Source organism: Leptidea sinapis, chromosome 18, assembly GCF_905404315.1.
Source record: "Leptidea sinapis chromosome 18, ilLepSina1.1, whole genome shotgun sequence".
NCBI classification, from domain to species: domain Eukaryota; kingdom Metazoa; phylum Arthropoda; class Insecta; order Lepidoptera; family Pieridae; genus Leptidea; species Leptidea sinapis.
This window is the reverse complement of record NC_066282.1, coordinates 3,773,300-3,797,264: the sequence shown is the minus strand read 5'-3', so window position 1 is coordinate 3,797,264 and position 23,965 is coordinate 3,773,300. Positions and strand designations below refer to the sequence as shown.

Below are 23,965 nucleotides of genomic sequence, written 5' to 3'. Positions count from 1 at the left end.
AAAATCCGTTTTGATATAAGACATATATATTAAAATATAAAACACGTCAATCGGCCATTTTGACCGAAACGCCAATAAAACTGAATGACGTCACGACTCAGTTATCACCACCAGGGGGGTGCAACTTCCCTACATTGGCACATGATAAAAATTTGCATTGAAAGTGCTACCATCTATTCTATTAGGTATGCTGCAAATTCATCACGATGGCGATCATTTTACATACATGATAGATGGAGCTAGTGATAGTTAAAAACTTACTTAAGATTTCTATCCACAAATAAAGAGCAAATTACAATATTAATCAATATCGCAATATGCAATCAAAATCAATACGGTCTAAACAACAATAGATATAGTTAAACATAATGAGCGCCATCTAGCGACGGTAGTCGGTACACTACGGGCGTGAATATTTTTACTAAAAATAACGCAGCGCCATCTCTTAGCCTAGGTACACTGATTTTACATAATAAAAACATCAGTGGCACATCTATCTCTGGTATATAGTGTATTATCTATGATCACCACCGTGTCGGTTAAAGTTGTAATATTGCGCGATTTGTTCGAATGTGTTCAACTCACAGCAATTCAAAATAGAATATAATATAACTTATTGAAAGTTAAAAAGTATGCCTCAGACTTGAGAAGAATGGGTAAGCCATAAGCGGGCATCGGGGAAAACGCCAATAATAGGTCCTACAATTGCAAGAAGGTAATATTTTAAGATGTACTTTTTTACTAAATGAAGTACTAACCGGAGACTGCTCCATACTCCTGAGCGAGGACTTGGCGGGCGCTGCGCGGCAGTCCCACGACGAGGGCACGAACTCCACCTCGTCACCCTCGGAGCCCGAGGCCGAGTCGCTGGAGCCCCCGCACGACGCGGGCTCCAGCGACTCGTCCACCCGGCTAGGTTGCCCTCTGTCCCGTTGCTGCGAAATAATCCATAAGTACTATTTACCACCAGTTTGACTTCCGAAACATTATGAGCTTTATGCGAGGTTCTTTATGCGGTGCATCTTCATCGTGTTTCATGACCAAACAATTTTAAGAAAACTATAACCAGGCTACATGACTTACTGAAATATATGTGAGTAGCGGTACAATTCGAGCACTACGTCTGATCGGCGACTTGCTCACTCAGTGTGACATTGATTTATTTGCTGAGAAATCTCAAACGATTGTTAATGACATGCATATTATGTTAGATGGTACTTGAATTATTAATTAATTTTAATAACGTTTTATTTTATTGTTTATTATTGACTTAAATTTTTGAAATTATTTTATTCATATATTAGGCGGTATGGACATTATTTGATTTTATATAACTTGACATTGTTTGTATTATTTTATCATTATTTTTTTATCTTTAATTTGAAATTGTATTTCTGGGGCTAGCTTGTAAACGCTTTGGGCAAAACTGTAAGTTTACAAGTTTATATAATATATAAATAAATATAAATAAATACAAACAACGCTAGATCAGTCAAATACTAACACATCTATTTGTTATGCCTAAATGATATCAGTAAGTGATAAATTTAAAGAAATAATTCATTTTAACTCTTGCCTTTCAATATTATTATTTATTATTCTTGATAGTTTTATGTGTAAACACATAGGCACATAAGCGAATTGTCTAGAAACCGTGATAATCATAACATATACTTTTTATGCCTACTACTAGGTTAAGTCGGATTAGTAAGTCTATTATGGGGCGATGTATATGCTTCTACAAAATTGATCACAGAAAATGTTCGAAATGTATTAAGAAATTCATAAAAGATTACTATAACATAAATGACTTTCTTAATGTTACCACAGATTGGAAATGGACAAACCATTCTACTCAAGTCTGAGGCATTACTTTACGACCTCGTGTCTTATAGGAATCTAAATTAAAAATAACTTGAAATAAGAAAGGAACTAGGACGTCCACATTTCTTTATATAGGAAAAGTAGAAAGAGTCGAAAAAAAAATTTTACATTACCGAAAAACAAAACAGTGGAGTAGAATACCATCCCACAAAAAGGCAAAATTTAAACCAAATCTGTTGGTAACTAAATAAATATTTTAGTTCTATAATAAAATGTTAGTGAAATGTGCTACTACCTACAGTATGCATAATGCCATCCCTCAAATAAAATACATTTACGGACAAAATACGGACAACGATCCGCATAATTTCTGCACCACTTTACAACATATGAATGTATTTTAAAACCTTTTTATCTGTTTATAAATTCCCCCCCGACCAGGATCCGATTGTACTCAGTCGCCTAATCGAACAAATCCGCGTGCCGGGACAGTTTGCAAGCCCTGCCCACTAACGGTATAGTTTTACTTGCGCTATTTTAAAGGAAAGGAAAAGACATGAAATATTACCTAAAAAAAAATTATACAGCTTCATTTATAATTCAAGCAAGCCAAAATTGCGTACTTAACAGGGCAGCAAAATTTTCTTTTAATGATAAATACAATAATTCATAATTAAATAAGATTAAAGATTAAATTTAAATAAGATTAAAATTAGTAAAGATTAAAGTTACTTATTTTTTTTCTTATTTAAAATGTTGAATGTACTAAATTAGAATAACCAACCTAGAATTAGTAAGTGCAAATCAATTGTTAATGTTAAGTTGAGTTATTGTTGGTACATCTAAAATAAAAAAATAGATAAATATAATGACGTTATCCGAAATCACATTCTTAAAAAAACAGTATTAAGCAATAAAATGTAATGTAATAATGTAGCCAATTTCTTAATGTTGACTCAACCACAGTTCGTACACGAAATTATACATGCGATGACTTCAAAGCATTGTGTGATATCTATGTATGTAATATTATAACACATACCGTATTTTTCATGCAAAGAAATTTATCGATAGCCTTATGCCAGGCGATCAACTTTAGATAAAAGCTTTTTTTCAATAGCAGAGCAGTTACTAGAGCAATACTTGGCTGTAGGCTTTTCACAATTGACGTCATGGTTTTTTAAACATACTGTAATGATTGCAGACAGATGGATAAACAATCTAAAATTATGATAATAGCAGATATTAGTAAGCCGAAGAGGCGATTGAAGTGTTAGCTCGAAAATGTAAACCGAATGATTAGTAGTGTCGCACTAGATGAGATAGCGCATGTCATCACAATGTTAAAGACAGAAGTACAACACACTTACATAATCGAATTGCGAGGAAGGCACGACGGATGTCTCGTGGCCGTCACCGTCCTAAGCGTTACACACACAGATATATATACACACATGCAAGCACACCCACACCTATTAATATTATATATTTAAAATTATACCTAGGTAACACTGAAAATGTTTAGAAAATAAAAAACGGCTGAGTGTAGAAAGTTGCCAATACTTTTATTGTTATTCGAAGTAATCTCCGTTCCTCTCTACACATCGTCACATTCGATGGAACCACTGAGAAAAGCGGTGGGCCCATTCTTCCTTAGGGGTCTCTTCTATGGCATTTTCGTACGTTTTCACCGCATCTTCAGGGCTCGTAAAGCGAATACCTCGAATTTTATCTTTAGTTCTTGGGAATAAATAAAAGTCGCAGGGCGCCAGGTCAGGACTGTATGGCGGATGACTCATTATCTCGACACCTGCCATAGTCAAATATTCAACAGTCCGTTTTGCGGAGTGCGCTGAAGCATTGTCGTGGTGAAGCAGGATCCTGGTTCGAGGGCGATACTGTCGATTTTTTTCCAAGACAACAGGCAAACTGCGATTGACATACCAGTCTGCAGTAACTGTCCTTCCATCTTCTAGCACAACTGTTGCGAAATGACCTTTCTGACCAAAGAATGAGGCAATCATCTTTTTTCCTTGACTTCGTCCTTTCTTTACCTTAGTTGGCCGATCCTTGAAAGGAAACGCCCACTGAGCTGTTTGTTTTTGGTTTCGGTTTCGTAGCAATAAGTCCAGCTTTCATCACCTGTGACGATGACAAATACAGCATTTGAATCACCGCCGTTGAACTTATCTAACATTTAGCGACACTAGTCCATGCGAAGATGTTTCAGGACGTCGGTTAAAGTATGGGGAATCCATTTGGTACAAAGCGTCCTGACGCCTAAATGTTCGTGTAATATTTTTTGAACGTGACTCATACCAATGCCTTGGCTTGCCCGTATCTGCTGATAGGTCACTCTCGTATCTTCCTCTATCATGCGTCGCACAGCACTGATGTTATCATTAGTAGTCGCTGTTAATGGACGTCCCTCACGCGAATCATCATTAAGTCCACGCGTAATGTACTATTAATAACTTACTATATAATAGTGGCACGAGATGGGGCTTCATTAAGAAATGCTAATCGCAGCCTATCATAGCTTTGTTGTTAAGTAAGCACCACAACGAAAGTCATAATAAATCATTGAGCGTAAATTTTGAGCGCAAATGAATGCAATATACTACATTAGGTTACCAAAGCGTTCTAAAATTTAAATTCAGAAAAAGTTTTCATTAGCAATCTTTCTAACTGGCAACTTTTAAGCATTTTCAGTGTTACCCACGTACTGTGGTAACGGGGCAATCGTCAAATACATATTATTTGATGATGCCTTTACAATATTTGAACTAATTACGAAAAAGAAGACTGCGAGAAAAGCTGGTATATCATTTGATATTCTGATAACTGTAAGAATTATCTCTAATATGGGATTTATAGCAGGCCGTAAACACGTGTAGTGTTACTGTTGATTTCTTGAATTTATTGCCCGAATGAGTGTTAGAACTTTGAATTTTAGATTATATTGTTAATATCTATATAAACAAGATAGAAGCCAATACTTTTCAAATATTTCGAGCTTTTCACGCAGTAGGAAATCTCAAACAGGAAAGTTTTAATATAGGTAGGTATACATCATATTTCGTGATATCTACTGCGGCCGCATTACCAAACTGCCATTAGCGTTCAGTTTACGCTTTGTGAAAGAAGATTAGGTATGTACAATTTGACGTTAGTGAGAAATATCTGTTTGTAAATACGGCCGTAATTGTCAGGGAGAAATTATCGATTTAATATAACTATTAATTGTTATAAATAAATAAAAAACAAACCAAAGTTATATGCAAAAATATATGTTAGAAAATAACATTCATTTCCTTCCAGTTATAATTTTAAATAAATTTTACGAAACATTACATATGTATATCCAAAAATGACACGTACCTTCCAAATAAATTCACCGCTCGACGAGTTGGTAGAATGCGAGTCGGTGTCGCTGTCCCACTCTTTCAGCAGGTCAGCAGCCTTATCGGACTTGTTGTCTGTCCCGCTCTCTCGCTGGCTGTCCGGCGAGGTAGGTTCGGTGGGCGAGTCTTGCGTGAACGATGTACTCATTAATTCTAAGCCTGGACCTGTTAATATATCAATTTTGATAAATATATTGTATAGCAAAAAATGTATATATTGTTAAAACCAGAACAACATAAATTAAACAATTGTTTATGTTTTTAAAGTGATAACCCTCGCTTCTAGGATGAATACACAAATAAAATTTGAAAACAATTTTTTTTTATATGAAGCCACAACCTGAATGTTGAACAAAGCATACAAGATTTTATGATGATACGTCACTCAAACGGTTAGCTCAGTTGGCAGAGCACTGGCATGGAACGCCAGAGGTCGTGGGTTCAAGTCCTGCATCGTTTACAAAATTTTGTTTTTACGTTTATTTGTGTAAATAATTAAATAAAACATAAATTAAACCTAAAACGGAACAGGTTTGGTGTCATTTTTAATATCGAATTTTTACCACAATTAACTGTAACTTTAGGATTTAGGCGGTTAATGTAATAGACATATTATCACAAAATTTGGAAAGCCATTACAGTGGAGGCGTTTTAGCCTTATAGCCAAAGGTCTAATCCGCAACCATGCACTTAAGCGAGGATTACTCATAGAAAAGTAACTGTTTGGTGGTAACTTCACTTCAGCTTCACAAGAGTTTAAAAATAAAAACTTTAACTCACCGGTAAATCTAATGTCGCTCAGGAGAGGGAAGAATGCATCAAAATCGCAAAATTTCTTCTCATTTTGAAGAAAATTTGCAGTCGCCGATTTATCGACGACTTCTTCATTACCAACATCTGCATTTACATCCAGACTAATGCAATCCTCACTCATTTTTAGCGGATGTTTCACTTTACTATCGAGTACAATTCCTGTTAAAACTTCACTACCAATGTTTTTCACTTCTAATTTACTTGTATCTAGATCATCGACATTGCTTTCCATTAGTTCTTCAAATGTTTCATTTAAAAAATTAACAGTTGCATAAACTTCCCCTCCTTTACATTTTATATCTTCATGGGAATCAGCTACTACATCAATTCCATCAAATTCTGTCACTCTGTTCTGTTTTTCACTAATATCACTCTCTAAAAAAATATTTTTTAAACCGTTTGTTTCTTTAAAAAATTCAATTCCATTAATTTTAGCTTCTAGCTTTGGACTGCCGCTCAATTCCTTATCAACTAATTTAGTTTCCAAAGGTCCAGAAGAACTTTTGGGACTGGGCTGTGCTAATAGCGAACTATCGGTAACTATAATCGAGTGCGGCTGTTCATTTTCGTCCTCAGGGTACACATTGGAAAGAAGAATGCTTGGGGGAGTGGTGCCTAGTGCTGGAGACTCCCTAAAACTCGAAATCGAAGGATTTATAATAAGTGGCTGTTCGGCATTTCTTGCACTTGTTGATTGACTGGGTGTAGTTTTTGAATGATTCGTATTGATCAAATGTTCGCACATTTTTTTTTCAGTTTTGATAAAAAGTGCACTGCCATCCAACAAAGAAGAAAGATCCTGTGGTCGATCTCTTACTGAAGATTCAAAGTTCTGAAAATCCTCAGAACACACGCCGCTCTCGGCGCTTTGACTAGATTTTTCACCAGAATGCACATCTTGCGGTTTTGCCACAACTGAGTTTTCAAATTCTGAATATGAAAATGTCTTTCTCGATAAAGCAAGGCTATCTGTGTTGCTGTTATTGGCTTGAAGTCTGCCATCGCGATCTCCTCCAGTATTATTTTCAGAACTTACAGCAAATCTACTAGGGTCTGAAGATATATCTTGCGGCCTTATCTCGGCTGATTGTAAAAAAGATGTAAAATTTGGTAAACTTCCACTTAATTCTCCACCATCATTTTTGACGAGGGGCAGTTGGAATGGAATAGCCTCCGTAATATCTGTAGTACATTCCAAGTCAGTTACCGGCGTGCTCGTTACTGTATTTACCATATTTCTAAAATTTGTATCAGGGCTATCTTTCGGTTCATTTACTGAGCAATTACGTTCTGTCGGGGCATCTTGTAAGCAAGATACTTCTCCATTGTCAATTTCCTTCGGAACATATTTAGGGTATGAAGACATATCTTGCGGCCTTATCTCGGCTGATTGTATAAAAGATGTAAAATTTGTTAAAATTCCACTTAATTCTCCACCATCATTTTTGACAAGGGGCAGTTCGAATGGAATAGCCTCCGTAATATCTGTATCACATTCTAAGTCAGTTACCGGCGTGCTCGTTACTGTATTGACCATATTTTTAAAATTTGTATCAGGGCTAGAGGAATTATGTTCTGTCGAGTCATTTTGTAAACAAGATACTTCTCCACTGTCAATTTTCTGCGGACCATATTTAGGGTCTGAAGATAGATTTTGCGGCCTTATCTCGGCTGAATGTAAAAAAGATGTAAAATTTGGTAAATTGCCACTTATTTCTCCACTATCATTTTTGACCAGGGGCAGTTGGCATGGAATAGCCTCCGTGGCATCTGTAGTATATTCTAAGTCAGTAACCGGTGTGCTCGTTACTGAATTGACCATATTTCTAAAATTTGTATCAGGGCTATCTTTCGGTTTGTTTACTGAGCAATTATGTTCTGTCGAGCCATCTTGTAAGCAGGATACTTCTCTACTGTCTATTTTCTTCAGAACATATTTAGGGTCTGAATTTATATCTTGCGGCCTTATCTCGGCTGATTGAAAAAAAGATGTAAAATTTGGTAAACTGCCACTTAATTGTCCACTATCATTTTCGACCAGGGGCAGTTGGCATGGAATGGCCTCTATAGTATCTGTAGTACATTCTAAGTCAGTAATCGGCGTGCTTGTTACTGAATTGATCATATTTCTAAAATTTGTATCAGGGCTATCTTTCGGTTCGTTTACTGAGCAATTATGTTCTGTCGAGGCATCTTGTAAACAAGACACTTCTACACTGTCTATTTTCTTCAGAACATATTCTTGTACTATTGGACTTTCTAATGTTATATTCTTTTCTTCCACCTGTTGCGGAAGTGTAATATCAAAATCATTCCCGATTGGAGATCTTCGAATCAATTCAGGTTGTGGCAATTTCCAAGTGTCCTCAAACCCTAAGTCTGTAGTACAATTTGAGAATGAAGGCATTCCCGACATCAGAGTGCCATAGGCGAGATCTTTGGTTTGTGAATTTTTTGTCGAATCGTTTAAATCGGATTTCGTATAATTTGAGGGTGTTGTTCCGGCCACATCTGTTTTCGCTTTTGTAAACGTGTAATTATCGTTAGCAGTTATTGAGTCAGGTGAGAACGTATCACACGGTTCCGATTTACTATCATGAACTATGTAAGTGGAACAATGGCTGTCTTCTTTGTCTTCCTCATTATGTGTAAGTGTATTATCACTTTCACTTTTCTCAATATCGTTCTGTTCGAAATGTTGGGGCAAGTCTGGATCCATGGTAAGATCATCAAAGTTTTCTTCAACATTATAAAGAGTGTCGTTCGAACACCACGAATCTATGCTTGTTGCTTTGGACAAGCATTGGGTTTCGGACAGTTTTGACGATTTGGCATCGGTGGGTAAAGTGCTCTTCGACAGTGTCAAATGGGCTGCGTTTAAATCTGATATTTCTGGTGCAGATACATCCGTCTCCGGGCTCAACAGGAAAGGCGATACTTGAGACAGTCTCTCGCAGTTATCTAGCTGTCTGTCCTCTTCATCCTTATTGTAGGTTCTGTCGTCAATCGGCGAACACACTTCATCAATTTTTTTCAACGGACTAGCATTTAAACTATCCGCACTCATTGTTATTCTGTAAAAAATAAAAAACAAAAATCAAACATTAAATAGTAACTTGGATACATTATTCAATAAATTATGTGCCGCTTTAATAGAAAAAGAATGGTCGATATCATTTTCGCATTTTTGGAAGTCATAACTATTAATTTCAGCGAGTAGGATTTGTACCAAAAGAATATATTTAATGGTTATTCTATGTTTATTACAACTTCTTCTCACTAAAGCTCAACCTTTTCCGAAGTGGCCGTAAAACGTAAAAGTATAAGTTTTGAGATTCATAAGTGTCATTTCTTTGACTTTAATGAACAAAGCGATATTGTTTAGATTTATTAATTTTGACAAACAATCTTTCGCCAACATTGCATTTATAATTTGTTTGCCAATCGTATCATAGTTCGCATGATCATTCAGCTGACCTGATAGTTCATCAGCCGCTATCATCCTTATCACCACAAAGCACTACACGGATTTTTAAATTAAAATAACTATTAACATACTCTTTACTGATTGTTGTATCTTTCTGCAGTGTGAACGTTTGGTTGCAGGATTGGTTGTTGGAGCAAATCGTGTAAGTGGAGTGCTCAATGGAATGAGCCGCCCCGGTTGGCATCCCAGTCGGTAGATCCGTCACCTCGTCAGTGGAGTTGTTGCAAGGATCCGGATAGCTCTCCGACGAGTCTGTTTGGATCGATGTGTTCCCTGTACAAAGTGATATTGACATTAGAAATGTTAAAAAGGTATTAATAAGTGCTTTAAAGAGCAAAATTAAACAAAGACCATTCACCTAACTAAATATACGATAAAATACCAAAAAATATTATTCGTTCCTAAGCGCTCCGTAGTTGACATGGAGTTCCAATTTGTCTACAAGTTCCACTGTTATACTCACAGTTGTCATCGTTCTCGTAAGCGTGGAGTTGGTGCCCAGTCTCCTCAGCTATGGGGCTGAGCGCTCCGTAGGTTACACAAATTTCTGCCGGAGGCGTTCCACACTGTGGTTCTATACCTGCTACCTATGTAACAAACGAAATGAGAAATAACATTGCTATAATAATATAAAATGTAACCTAATGTAATATAATATTAAATGTAACCTTTTTTTCCAGTGAAGTCAATGTTTCATTTAAAATAATAATTAGCCATGAATCTCGATCTATTATTAGGATCATGTGGATAAACAACGTGTTAACTTTTTTATTCTTTCTTATAGATTATTCAATAGTTACTACATCGTTCGATATCATTTGAGAATAATCCTTTAAGAGATATATATAGATGCATAATTGATTCATTTATTTAGTGACTGAGCGTTTGTGAAGAGCATTCAGAACGATTATAACAAAGCAATACAACTGCGAGTGTGATATATACAGTATTAGTGTGTAACGAATTATTGGTATTTAGTAAGAGGTGTTCAATTAACAGCTTGAAAGTATGACGTAATTCGCCAACTGCCAGTTGAAAATTAGTGCTGATAAAGAGAACTTGCTAGTGTAAAAATATAATGAATACAACCCAACCCACCCACATAGTCCTCAAAGGTTACTACAAAGCATTTGACAGCCCTAAGCACGAATTTATATGGCAGATTTTGTGTAGCAGGAGGTCCAAAATAATAAACAGAAATATATATAGCGAGACTAACGCTAGCGTTAAGTTGGAATCTCTAGGGGATATTTTTCCAATTGGCAGGGAAGTCAGGCATGGTGGCAAACCATTCTTATCCAAGCTATACTACATGTTGAGAATGGATTATCTACGACTAAATATATATGTTTATATTGGAAGAGAACTATGAAAGTGTTGTCCCTAGAGGCCAGAAGCCGAGTAGGTCCAGAAACGAAGTCGAGCAAGACAAAATTATGACAAACTCAAAAATTTCAGACATAATCATCAATTGACAAAATCTCAAAGATGTTGTTGATAAACGCGATCTTAATGAGAATAAATTTTTCATCATAACCATAATATGTGTATCAGAGACAGATTCCACACCAATTAATCAATGGAAATAAATTGATAAGAGAATTGCCATTGGGTGGAAAAGCCAGGATCTTCGCGTTACGATCAAGACAAATACTTTTGATTGCATGGCTGCATCCCTCTATTGCTGTAAAACCTGAGCTTTGCCAAAAAAAATCACAGTGGCAAAATAGGAAAAGAGAGAAGAGAGCCTATAAAGGAGCATACAGCTAAAAGGTAAGGCCAGCAATTAAGACATCAGGCAAAAAAAAATAGCAGAAAAGGAACTAAATTAATCAGACTACTCATTTGCTTCATTCTAATCATGAAAAATTGAGTAATCAGGTGACTGTCTAATACCCTAGAGATGGGTTTAGGGTCCGACGGGGAAAACTGAGTAGAAAAATAGGAAAATTAGAAAATGACCTTAGGGCTTCCAGGATTAGCGTGGTGGCAAAGAGAAAACAGTGAAATTCGTTGCAGGAGGGCTGTAAGCCATACTAAGCAGAGCCATATTGTGAATAAAGAAACCCTAGCGGTAATCGAGAAAAAAATTGTGTGGAAGGGCAAAGGAAAATAAAGGGTAGTAAAACAACAAATTTATGAGTGCAAAGATTAATTTGGGATTGGAAGATTTTTTTTTGGTGAATGTATGAAACGTAATTATGATTTTTCAGCATTATATTTTTAAAATTAAGATAATAAATAATCGCTCACCTGGGCTAATGGTAGTTTCAATTCCAATTCATTTCGTAGCTCCTTCATTCGTTCTTCATTGATCGTTATATTTTCTAGTGGCTCCTCTATACTTCCACCATTACCTGCCAAATATGAATCCTGCAATTGGTCCTTTAACATTGAATCATCTAAAACTTCTTCAATCAGCGGTCCAGAATTTTCCAAATTCATATTATTTTCGTTTTCTGCCATCGCTATTTTGCTCGTAATTTGTATTTCAATATCATTTATGACATCTTGAAATTCATTGTTTTCTGGGTTTATTAAGTATTTCGGCTGTGATGAGGATGCCAGAATATTTCCCGGCGAATTAGGAGGCGTTAAAGGGGATATGTGTCTCTCCGTATTCGACTGCTCTTCTGTTTCATCTGTGTTCGTGGTTGGTACAGATTCAACGACAGGAGGCTTTGGTTCACTTGTTGTCGTATCATCGTATTGTAAGTCATCGTGATTTATATCTGGTACCTCCATGAGAAAATTACTATCTCGTAAAGGAGATGGTGTTTCGAGATTTATTTCACTAAAGTTTGATGAGAAAGCCAAGAGCTCTTCCTTGGGCAAGTCCACTAATTCACTGCTTGATTTTAAGCCTTTATACAATTCTAAAGAACAATTTTCAAATGGCCCCAGTACCACTGAGCTATTTTCATCGTATGTATCGGTGTAGTGACTTTTTGAGGGAGATTCAAAGGGACTAAGAGATTCAGGTACACATTTCTGTTCCAGTTTAGTTAGCGTTAAGCCCATATCCTCATCAGGAACTTTCGTATTATCAACCAAGATATCAGCTGCATCATTTTCGATTGCTTCTAAAATATTTTCATCTGAACCTTTACTACCTAGTGGCGTACTAGTAATCACATTATTCTGAAAATCTTTATCCTGGCTGCTTGACACCTTTTCAGCATGTATAAAAGTGTCTATTTCTTTTAAAACACTAGGGAGATCTAAGTAGATTGTAGATTCATTAACGAATACATTCCCAGAATTTTCGTTGATTGATATTTGATAGGATATCGTATCAGTACTGTTTTTTATAACTGTGTTAGTGGGAGTCGTCAGATCCATATAAGAAGTACTGTCAAGGAATTGATCACTTTCGTTATCGTATTTATTCTGCTGTGTTGTACCATCTTCTATAATACTATTTTCTAAATGAGAATCGGGAGAAAGATCTTCTAAAGCGTTTTGTACTGTTACAGGTATATTATTACTTACATTTATTTGATCTGTTAGAGATTCATGAATATCTTTATCAGTATTAACTATTTGTACTATTTGAGGTGTTTCCTTGACTTCATTTATTTCTACTAAACCTTTATTCAATGCTGGCAAACTCTGAATGTTTATTTCATCTGGCTGTTCACGTGCATTTCCTAGTTTAACAGTATCTATATTTAGAGGAGTATTATCATGATCATTATTTCTAGTCCCGGGATCCCTTGAATTATTGCTACAAATTTCTTGAACTAAATTGATTTCAAGAATATTTTGGAAATTACTAATACCAGGGGACTTGACAAGACTTGTTTGCATCGGATAATCTTTTTTGCACTCCAGAGTGAGGTTATCTCGTGACGGACTGGCTTGATGGCTCGATTCAGAACTCGATGTTTTCTCGGAATTCAAAATATTATCGAGGTTTTTAATAACGTCGCTAACATCTTTGAAATAGCTGACATCATCCTGGCTGCCAGCAATTATTTCCTTTAACCATGGATCAACTAAACTGTCAGACTGTTCATCTTTATCTTCCATCACGTTTCCTTGGTGACACTCGAGAGCAGCCCCTTCATTGTGTGTGAGGTAAATGTTTCTGACGTCTTCGAATGAACCGTGTAGGTTGTTTAAGCTATCAGATTTATTTTGCACGGATACATCTCTATCGGACATGATGCTGCTAGACCGGGATACAGCGGTGTCGCAAACGCTGAGAGTATCTTGCACGGTGTGTGCGCTATCGAACTCCTGGTCGGAGCCGAATTGCGACGTGATAGACGGTGCGTGTACAATGGCGATATGTTCGTCGAGTTTTGGTATCGTGTTCGGCTTGAGCGTTTGCCAGCGCTCCTCAAAGTGAGAGTTGTTCGTATTCGTGTGGGTGTAGGTTGAATGTAAATGGTCGAGAAGGGCATTCACTTGGGCGGCAGTAGGTCGACTCTCTGGATTTTGGTGCCAACATAGTTGCATCACTTGATACCTTTAAAAACGATAAAAGTAAAGTTAAATACATTTAAATTGATTCGGTTATTCTTACCTTAAATACTTAATAGAAATTTCATAGAAACTCTAAAATTCTTGTAATGTAGACCTGACATCTTTTCAATAGGCCAGCTCAGTTCTGTCATTTCATCCACTTGATACCACTCTTCATTTCACTGTTTTTTTTTATTTATTAAGTCACACACAGTCACAGATAACGCAAAGCACTCATTATTCTTCTGCCACACCCAGCATTGCTCTCTACCTAGCGTAGGAACCAACATGCTTAAATGAATAGCAAGGAGTGCCTGCGGATAAAACGCGGGTGAGCCCCCACACTTCAATTACTTAACAAGTCCATTTACTCTCTGAGTCAAAACTCATCTGTTAACAGCTTCCATCGTGCTAAGCGATAGTTATACTCACAAGTGTTCTCTGTAGGGGCAGGCGGGTAGTCGTGGTAGGTGTTGCAGCGGCGGCGACGGGGGCATCGAACCCCACGTACACACTTCCCACACTGCGCAGCCCAAGGCCCATACATCGCTACTCGCCTGTAAGAAAAAAATAAATATGCAATCATAAATTTGTTCTACAACAACTATAACAATGGGAGAGGTTTATATTTTATTTTGTGTTGTTTCTAGTGTTCCGACCAATTATAATAATACAATACAATACTAAAATACCAGTGGGAGGCTCCTTTGCACAGGATGCAAGCGTGAAGCAGTAATGTGTGAGCATAACTGTATTTCGGTCTGAAGGGCGCCGTAGCTAGTGAAATTACTGAGCAAATGCGACTTAACATCTGGTGTCGAGAAGTGTCGTTAAGGTGACGAGAGCAGTTGTAGTGCTCCTCAGAATTTTTGGGTTTCTCAAGAATCCAGAGCGGCACTGCATTGTAATGGGCAGGGCGTTACAACTACCATCAGCTGAACGTCCTGCTAGTCTTATGCCTTATTGTCATAAAAAAAAATTGTGAACCAATTTTAGTATGTAGGGTATATGGGATAGAAAAAACATGCAAGTGGCATCAAGTCACATCAGAAAGAGAACCGATATCGCCACACTGTTAAATATTTAAAAAAAATATTACTTAATTTAAGTCTGAGAAAAGTCAAAGTACGCTCCTCCTTAATATCTTGTCTCATAGTAAGGAGCTCAACCGCAGTGCCGCTCAGATTTTGTGTTTTTTCTAGGATCCCGAGAAGCACTATATTGTAACGGGCAGGGAGTCATATGGCGAACATCGTGCTCGTCTCGTCACTTTTTCTCATTAGTAAATTTACTGTTTACAATAAACAACTTGTTATGTTTTCAAAGTGATAAAAATGAGGCGTGACTCGAACCCATGACCTCACGCGTTCCGTGCGAGTGCTCTTCCAACTGAGCTAACCGTTCGAGTGACGTATCGTTATTAAATCTTGTATGCTTTGTTCAACTCTCAGGTTGTAGATTCATCTACAGTATCTACTTTACCGTTGATAAATTGCTCAATCCCAATATTTTGCATATTGCACGGAACGCGAGAGGTAGACGGTTCGAGTCCCGCATTATTCATAAAATTTTGTTTTCAAATTTTATTTGTGTTTACAATAACTTCTACTTACCGTGTAGGTGTTATGCAGCGTTGTTTCTGGAGCAGGACAAGCGTGTGTCGGCTCCGTAGGCGCATACGAACCGATGACTGCCCGTACATTGTCGCCACCGCGAACCAAAACGTTACCGCTCCACAAAATTCTGATGACAACATGCGCAAACAATAGATAATATTATCTTTTTATCTAATAAATCAATTTAAAGGAACAAAGGCTCTGTTTTAAATAAAACTAAACATATCTTTTGCTTAAACGCTTCAAACATATCTCGCAGCCAGTACCGACTTACGTTGTAGCTACGGACCCTCCACAATGACAAATACAAGTATGAAAAATGTATAAGAAAATGCTTTAAATGACAACAAAGAGCGTTTCAACCTAATATGTTATCAAAAATATATAATTCTCTGAGCAGTGGTAAAGAATACTGCCCTGGTAATGGTGAATGGTACCCATCCTGCTGGCGCGATGTCAAAAGAAATCTTCCACTGGTAAATTGTTATTTTAAGTGATTCCCTCACTTCTCGCATTTAAATACAAATGAAATTTGTACCAACATTTAAAGATGACACAGGACTCGAATCCACGCGTCTCGGGATACGCCCCAGTGCTCTTCCCAACTAAGCAAACCGTGCGAGTAACGCATGAGCCTTAAATCTTGGTATGTTTGTTCAACTCTCGTGTTGTGGCGCCATCTTTCCGTTCCAAACCGCAATCATGTCGAAATTGAGTTAAGAACACAAAACTGGTCACGTGATTCATATTAACGGACTGACAAAAAATGGCAGCCCCACTGTCACTCTTTTTAAATGACATCACGACTTAGCCCAACCCACATGTATGGAATACACTAATATTTGCTAAACTTTAAGCATGAATTCCTTAAACGTGGTTTGTAATTTTTTCAGGATCTAACCTGCTCAATCTCAATATATGTATATGAGGAAATCCCAAGTTTACCCTATGGAGGCTGCAAAGTATGAAAGAAAGATTTGTTACTTGTATATAAATCCCCGGGAGTGTAGATGAGCGAGTCCGGCCGCCATATCGCACATCAGCTGTAGCGGGATTCCCCGTTCACTGAGCCGAGCCATGTTGGCTCGATTCTCTTCCAGGTATTGGTGCAGGCTCTGAAATATAACCGATCACTTAGGTGTGTTCTGTATAGAAGGGGTGGACGAACGAGCGTAAGAATAATTTAGGAAACACCGCGCAGGAAGCTCATTTCACAGTAGTAAGTGATGATGATGCAACACATCCAGAAGGTGAGGATAATATTTAAGGGGAAACTTTAGTGGCAATTTTTCCATAAAAACGTTCTTGACTTTCTTCGCCTTGGTTAAGCCTAGATCAAAATAAGATCAGTATCGTTATTATCTGTGTCTCTCTGTTTTGCCTTTTTTTATGTTTGTTTTTGTAAGTGCTAAGATATCTTCAAAATGTGCATAAAACGGGTTTATCATATAGGCATATAGGTAGGGTCTTTAGGACAGTAATTATTGTGTTAGGTTAATAATATTGTGAAGCGAAACCACAAATATATTTGCATGCATGTCAAGACAAAAGGCAAGTCTTTTTTACTTGTGAATGCTTCCGGCAAATACAGAACTTTGACTTTGACTTGACTTTATTTGGCCATTCAGAGGCCAAGTATACAAATCCGACAACAACATGCAAAAAAATTAAAAACAGTCCAACACAGAATACTACATTCCCATTCAGTTTACAAACTTTCGTTACAATTGGTTGTTTTTCCAAACGAAACTTGATATTTATATTTCAATATTTCAGTTTTTAACCCAATTAAATTGAATTTATTTATTAAAACATTATTAAATTACAAAATATAATATAGAATAATAGTACAAGTCTTTCTCAAAAGGTAGTTAACACTGTGTCTGAACTAGGTTATACTGTATTTCAGGTGTAAAAAGCTGATATTGATACTAAATAATCACAAAAAAGAAAAACTTAATAAAGGTATAAATTAGTCTACAGGTTGAATATACACTGTCTTAGTCGGAAACTCATTTTTAGTCGGAGCTGCAGTTGTCCTTATCGAACTCATGATTGTGTCGCCCGCGTTAGCGCGACGGTATGTTGTTTTACAACTATTAAATCTAATAAAGGCGATAGATTTTGTAATGCGACGGTGGTGGAATTCGACATTCGAATCGAAACATAATACAGCGATAAAAAGTTTGAGTCTTATAAGCTACAGAAAACTTTAGAAGTTTGAAGTGAAGCTCGCTTGTTGGGTGAAACACTGATCATTAGAACGAACCCTAAATATATTATTTCATTATAAGAAGGGAACTGTTCTTTTTCTTCATTTGTTTAAAACTTTCACAACCCACTACATAAATGTATTGTTCTAATATTTTTATGCTATCATTTTGTTTTACTTCTTACACAAGTAAGTCAAAAGTTCAAATGAGATTGATGTATCGCCGTGCATTTTGAAATAAATTGCAAATACATTATAATGCACGATACTGATTTGTATTAGTACTGTAAAGGAGTCGCATTGAATTGTATTGGTTTGGTCGAAGATGAAGAAATTAAGCGGATACTGATGTGAATGAAGGAGCGTACGGTTGACTCAATGGTGATATTGCAACACCAGAGGAATCACAGGAGCATTGCCGGTCTTTTAATTGGATGGACCCACTACGGATTACTTACCATGGGGCAAAGTTCGAACATCAGCATCCACGGGTCTTCCTGCAGACACTTGGCGAGGTACGGCAGCACATTCTCGTGCGCCAGGTCACGGTACACGCGAGCCTCGTCCAGGAACCTGGCCTTGTCCTCCAAGCTGGCGGTCGGGTTCAGCACCGCCACTGCGACTGTACTCGATGATGCTCCGTCTTCAATCTCACCTTCCACAACCTAAAATTATGTTAAAGTAATTTTATTATTATTTATTTCTTCAACATTGCTCTGTCAACAACTTCAAAGAAGTTATAAAAAAGGCTTTTATATAATTTACGTCAAATTAATTTCATGACTTTTGACCCCTCCCCCGTCCAGTAGTGTTCGGAAATTATTTTTTTACTACCATCTAAATTCAGTTTCTTTTTGTTATTTAAGACAATAACGGACGACACGAGCAGGACGTTCAGCTGATGGTAATTGATACGCCCTGCCCATAGTGCCGCTCAAGATTCTTGAAAATCTCAAACATTCTGATTCTAGCACTACAATTGCGCTCGTCACCTTGAGACATTTATTTATTTATTTATACTTTAATAAAACGGCGTAAGCCAATTACAATATTAAAGTAAGAATTAATTATAAACTAGACTTTGAATCTCACGCTCGCCCAGTATCTCTTGGCACTGTGATCACAGAACAACGGAAAATACACAGAATCAACATGTCGACGATGCGATCACCGCCTCATCATTATAACTCAGATTCAGATCTGTCGAAAGTGAAAACGGATGATCCTGTGTGCAGTTTAATGAGAAAGCGAAAACACGGGGATGACTTCACAGTAATTTTCAAGCAGTTCAGTGTGGAATTAATGAATAATTTCAAAGTCTTCAAGCAGGAAATACAAAAAGAAATCTCAGAAATTAACAACAATCTTAACTCTGTCATCAAAACTGACTTACAGAATTTAAGCTCTAACATCACAGAAATGAAAAAAGAATGTAAAGGTATGTCAGTCTCTATACGTGAATTAGAAGGTCAGCATCGATCAATGCAGTCCAAGATAGATGAAATTCAAAATTCAGTGCAGTTTACGTGCAATAAAGTTGATGATTTTGAGATTAAAATACAAAACTTAAGTAAAGAATCTAAGAAAATTATCAACTTGGAAAAAGAAATATCGGATATAAAAGAGCAAAACCGACACCTGAGAAACGACATTAATAATAAAGAACAACAAGACAGGAACTGTAATTTAGAAATAGTCGGATTACCCGAATTCAAGAACGAAAATTTGATGAGCATCTTTCTGAAAATAGCTGCGGTCACTGGAGTCGCTCTGGACGAGAAAAATATTGTTCATATAAACCGAGTTACACCCAAAGTTAAAATACAAGGACGACACAACAACATCGTAGCAAAGGTCAGTTCCCGCTTACTACGAGATGTATTATTATCGAAACTCAGGAAACTTCGACTGACAACCAAGGACATAGACCTGCCTATAGACCCAAAACCGATTTTCTTTAACGAACACCTAACCCCGTATAATAAACAACTATACAAGAAATGCAGAGATTTAGCGAAACAGAGGCTGTATCAATTTGTTTGGACAAAAAATGGAAGGATTTATACCAGAAAAAACGACACCACTCATGCTATACAAATAGTGGACGAAGAGGACCTGATGAAAATTGTAAATTCCTAATGCATAATAACAGGATCACCCAGGTTATTTTTTCACTTTGTATAGGTCGTTTTTATAATTCAAACATATACTTTTATTTTATACATTTATATGTTATCAAACTTATCTCTCTATTATCCATACACCTTTATACAATTTATCTGTTTCGATGTACAACTAACCAAAAATTCTGTCGCCTCTCTATTTATAATTACTACTCTTTGACGTCACTGACCAGAAGGTATTGTATTAAGTGCATAAACAAGTTATGGTTCACGCGCTTTGTATTGGTGCGATCTTTGATTTTACACAATAATTATTGCAGCACCAGATTTCTTGTGACATGGCATATTTCTCACATGGTTATATTGGTACATAGGATAAATATTTGGAATATAGTTTATATTTTTTATTTTCTCCTTCTTAATATGCAACAAAATTTACAATTGAACTGTTTATCAAAGTCTATTTTTATGAAATCAACTATTTATAACTACTTAAAAAATACATTAAATATTTTTAAACACAAATTACTACCTACAACACATAACAATCTCGCACCATTATTTAGCGAGCGGAGTATAATACTATTAATTTATTCACTAAATATATTTCTGACTATTTTGTTGTTCTACCTACCTGATTCTGCTAAAACATTGCGATCATCTGTATACTCTTTTGATTATTATAGTAACACACGTAAATACTATTATCGTTTACGCGCCTTTGTATATATCTTTGTAGGTATTTCGAATTTTTGTCGCATACCACTTGCGTATATTGTGGAGAATTATTTGAGTATGTACTGTTTAAAAAGTTTAATGAACTTGACTTTATTGTATGTAGTAAATTACACACTCCTGTTGTTTCCGGGCCTGGTTGAAGTTACTATGAATGCATTAAGATTAATGATTATAGAATTTGGTATTATACAAGACCAAATATTACATATAATTATTACTATATTAATTATGTTTATCTTGAAAAACTGCCTAATATTACAAAGCTATCTGACTTTATTTTATGAATCTGTTGCAGATCAAATTATGAAAAATCTCTCACTTAAGCGTATGTTAAAAAAATATATGAAATTGTCTTTTAACATTAACCAAAACGGAAACATGATTCATAGACATATTTTAGAAATCGGTATATATGCTTTTTACAGACACGTCTATCCTTTAACGTCTTCAAAAATTGTAATTGTTATACAATTTAGTCGTTTTACGTCGTCAAAATGAACAATAAGGACTTAACCGTGTACTACCAAAACGTACGCGGACTTAGGACGAAGTGCTTAGAACTGCGGCAAAGTATTTTATGTAACGATTTCGACATTATCATAGTTACAGAGACATGGCTGCATGACGGAATATTTGACGCCGAGATTTGCGACGACCGGTACGACGTGTTCCGAGCGGACCGCGACCTAGCTTCTACAGGCAAGAGCACTGGGGGCGGCGTCATGATATTAACGCGAAGAACTTTAGGTGTCACACTGTTGGAACTCGACTCGAGCGCGTCTATTAAGCCTATCGCTGTCGAGTTAATATGGGTTTCGTTGTCTATGCGTGTTTGCGGTTCTCATTCGGATTTAATTATTTGCGCTGTTTATATACCACCTGAACCACGATTAATGTCCGATAATATAAATGCTTTAGTAGAACAAGTCTTGTTTGTTAATAATTTACATACTAATTCTAATTATCTAGTCATTGGAGATTTTAATTTAAGCTGTATTTCCTGGGAAAACGATTGTCCTTTATTCTTAAAAAAAGGCCCCAAAGTAGTGCAGGCTGCTGGCATGCACTTACTGGAGGAGTTAGAATTTATAAATTTAAAACAATTTAACTTTCTTAAAAACTACGCAGGCAATACTTTAGATTTATGTTTTTCAAACCTACCACTTCTAATATGTCATAACCATACTCCGCTGGTTAACGTAGATCGTGCTCATCCTCCTTTTACAATTAACATAACAGACTTAAACATACAGCCACTACGTGAATCTTTTATTCCTAGGAGAAATTTTTATAAAGCTGATTACGCCAGTATTAGTGAAAATTTGAGCGCACATGACTGGCCTAGCTTATTGCGAACAGGCACTATCGATGAGGCGGTTGATGTTTTTTATGATATTTTGTATATTTGTGTAGATAAGTACGTCCCTTTACGTAAATCAAAACCGAGTAGATCGTACCCTAAGTGGTACAGTTCTTCTCTTATAAAAATTGTCAGGGAGAAGTACAAAGCTCACCAAAGATGGAAGAAATACGGTAACCCAACAGACTATGACGAATTCACATTGCTTCGCTGTAGGGAGCGACGTGTACAAAAACAATGTTTCAATAACTTTACTTCAAACTGCCAGGTCAATATCAAATCGAATCCTAAATTATTTTGGACTTTTGCTAAAGCTCTTCGAAGGGGTTCCAGTTACCCTAAGTCTTTAAGTATGGGCAACGACAAATTTGTGGATGGGAAAGAGATTTGCGATGGTTTTAACTCATTTTTTAAAAACGCTTTCGTTAATCACCATAAGACGGATCAGTTTCCAGAAAACGTCTCTCATGGGCTAGACGCATACTCATGTGTACGAACAAATCCCACCATTATTCTTAAGATGCTCCAAAACCTTAACACTAGGAAAGGCGTTGGTTGCGACGGTATTCCTTCCACATTCTGGCACTTGTGCGCAAAAAGTCTTGCCCTGCCCTTATCAATCATATTCAATCGCTCTCTAAGTGAAGGTATCTTTCCACACAGATGGAAAACAGCATACATAGTGCCTGTTCACAAAAAAGGTAGCAGGACAATGATTGAGAACTATAGGGGTATCTCAATGCTATGCACTGTAGCTAAGTTACTCGAACTTATCGTATACAATTCAATTTATCATATAATTGCTAAATCCATTCCTCATGAACAGCACGGTTTTCTCAGGAGGCGATCGACTTCCACGAACCTGGCGTGCTTCACCGATTATGTACTTTCTAACATGCAACGTGGTGGTCAGGTTGACGTGATCTACACTGATTTTGAAAAAGCTTTCGATCGTGTGGACCATGTCATCCTTCTCCACAAACTGCAGCTCCTTGGAATTCATGGAGATTTACTTCGTTGGGTACAGTCGTATCTTTCAAATAGATCTCAAGCGGTTGTAATTGGTGGTTACAGGTCTGATCTCGTTGATATTCCCTGCGGTGTACCACAGGGTTCGCATTTAGGGCCATTGTTTTATAATGCATATCTCTATGATATCGGTTCCTGCTTAGCTAACTCTGAATATCTTATGTATGCTGACGATAAGAAGATATATCGTAGTATAAAATCTATAAATGATTGTCAGTTGATGCAAAAGGATCTCGACTGTCTTTTTGAATATTATAAAAGAAACAACATTACAGTCAACATACTCAAATGCGTGCAAATCAGTTATACGCGTAAATCAAAGCCCTTTGTCTATAACTACACCTTAAATGGCACACTTTTACAGAAATCCAAACTTGTTCGCGACCTCGGAGTATATTTTGATCACAAAATGTTACTCTGCGACCACATTAACAACATAGCAAAAAAAAGCATAAGAAATCTGGGATTTGTCCTGCGCACGTGCAAACCATTTTCTGATATAGAACCTATTAAAGTTATCTACTATGCATATGTCAGGAGTATTCTGGAATATGCTTGTCCAATATGGTCTCCACAATATATAATTTACAATGAACGCTTGGAACGTATACAGAAAAAATTCTTAAACCACCTAAACTACCGTAAAAAATTACACACCGGCTCTTATTATGTCAGTTGTAAGGCGCACAAACTATTAACGTTGGAGCAGAGACGCATTTTACTTGATATGAGCCTACTATTTGATATTGTGAACAGCTTTGTTGACTGTGATAAATTGACCTCTAAAATATCATACTGTACACCGTCAACCCGCACGAGGCACACGAATCTACTATATGAACCACTACACTATACAAACTATTCCAAAAACACTTTCATATCACGGGCA

General features: G+C 36.7%; 1 protein-coding gene across 4 annotated transcripts in view; it reads right to left on the bottom strand.

Annotated features, from left to right (window-relative positions):
* Window positions 1-23,965, bottom strand: part of LOC126969464 (uncharacterized) — an 85,986-nt gene that overhangs the window by 21,747 nt on the left and 40,274 nt on the right. For 2 of the 4 annotated variants that reach the window (XR_007730397.1, XR_007730398.1), the window contains 11 exons: window positions 18,285-18,491; window positions 16,599-16,729; window positions 15,612-15,741; window positions 14,431-14,555; window positions 11,782-14,002; window positions 9,992-10,115; window positions 9,600-9,801; window positions 6,009-9,115; window positions 5,206-5,393; window positions 3,195-3,245; window positions 759-935 (listed from right to left, as the gene is read on the bottom strand). Coding sequence is in view for 1 of the 4 variants with exons in the window: in XM_050814892.1 (XP_050670849.1) it covers window positions 3,880-3,966; window positions 5,206-5,393; window positions 6,009-9,115; window positions 9,600-9,801; window positions 9,992-10,115; window positions 11,782-14,002; window positions 14,431-14,555; window positions 15,612-15,741; window positions 16,599-16,729; window positions 18,285-18,491 (6,522 nt within the window). In the remaining 3 variants the exon portion in view is untranslated. Of the gene's footprint in view, window positions 1-758; window positions 936-3,194; window positions 3,246-3,383; window positions 3,967-5,205; window positions 5,394-6,008; window positions 9,116-9,599; window positions 9,802-9,991; window positions 10,116-11,781; window positions 14,003-14,430; window positions 14,556-15,611; window positions 15,742-16,598; window positions 16,730-18,284; window positions 18,492-23,965 lie in introns of those variants that run through there. The other 2 variants (XR_007730399.1, XM_050814892.1) reach the window with 2 other exon arrangements.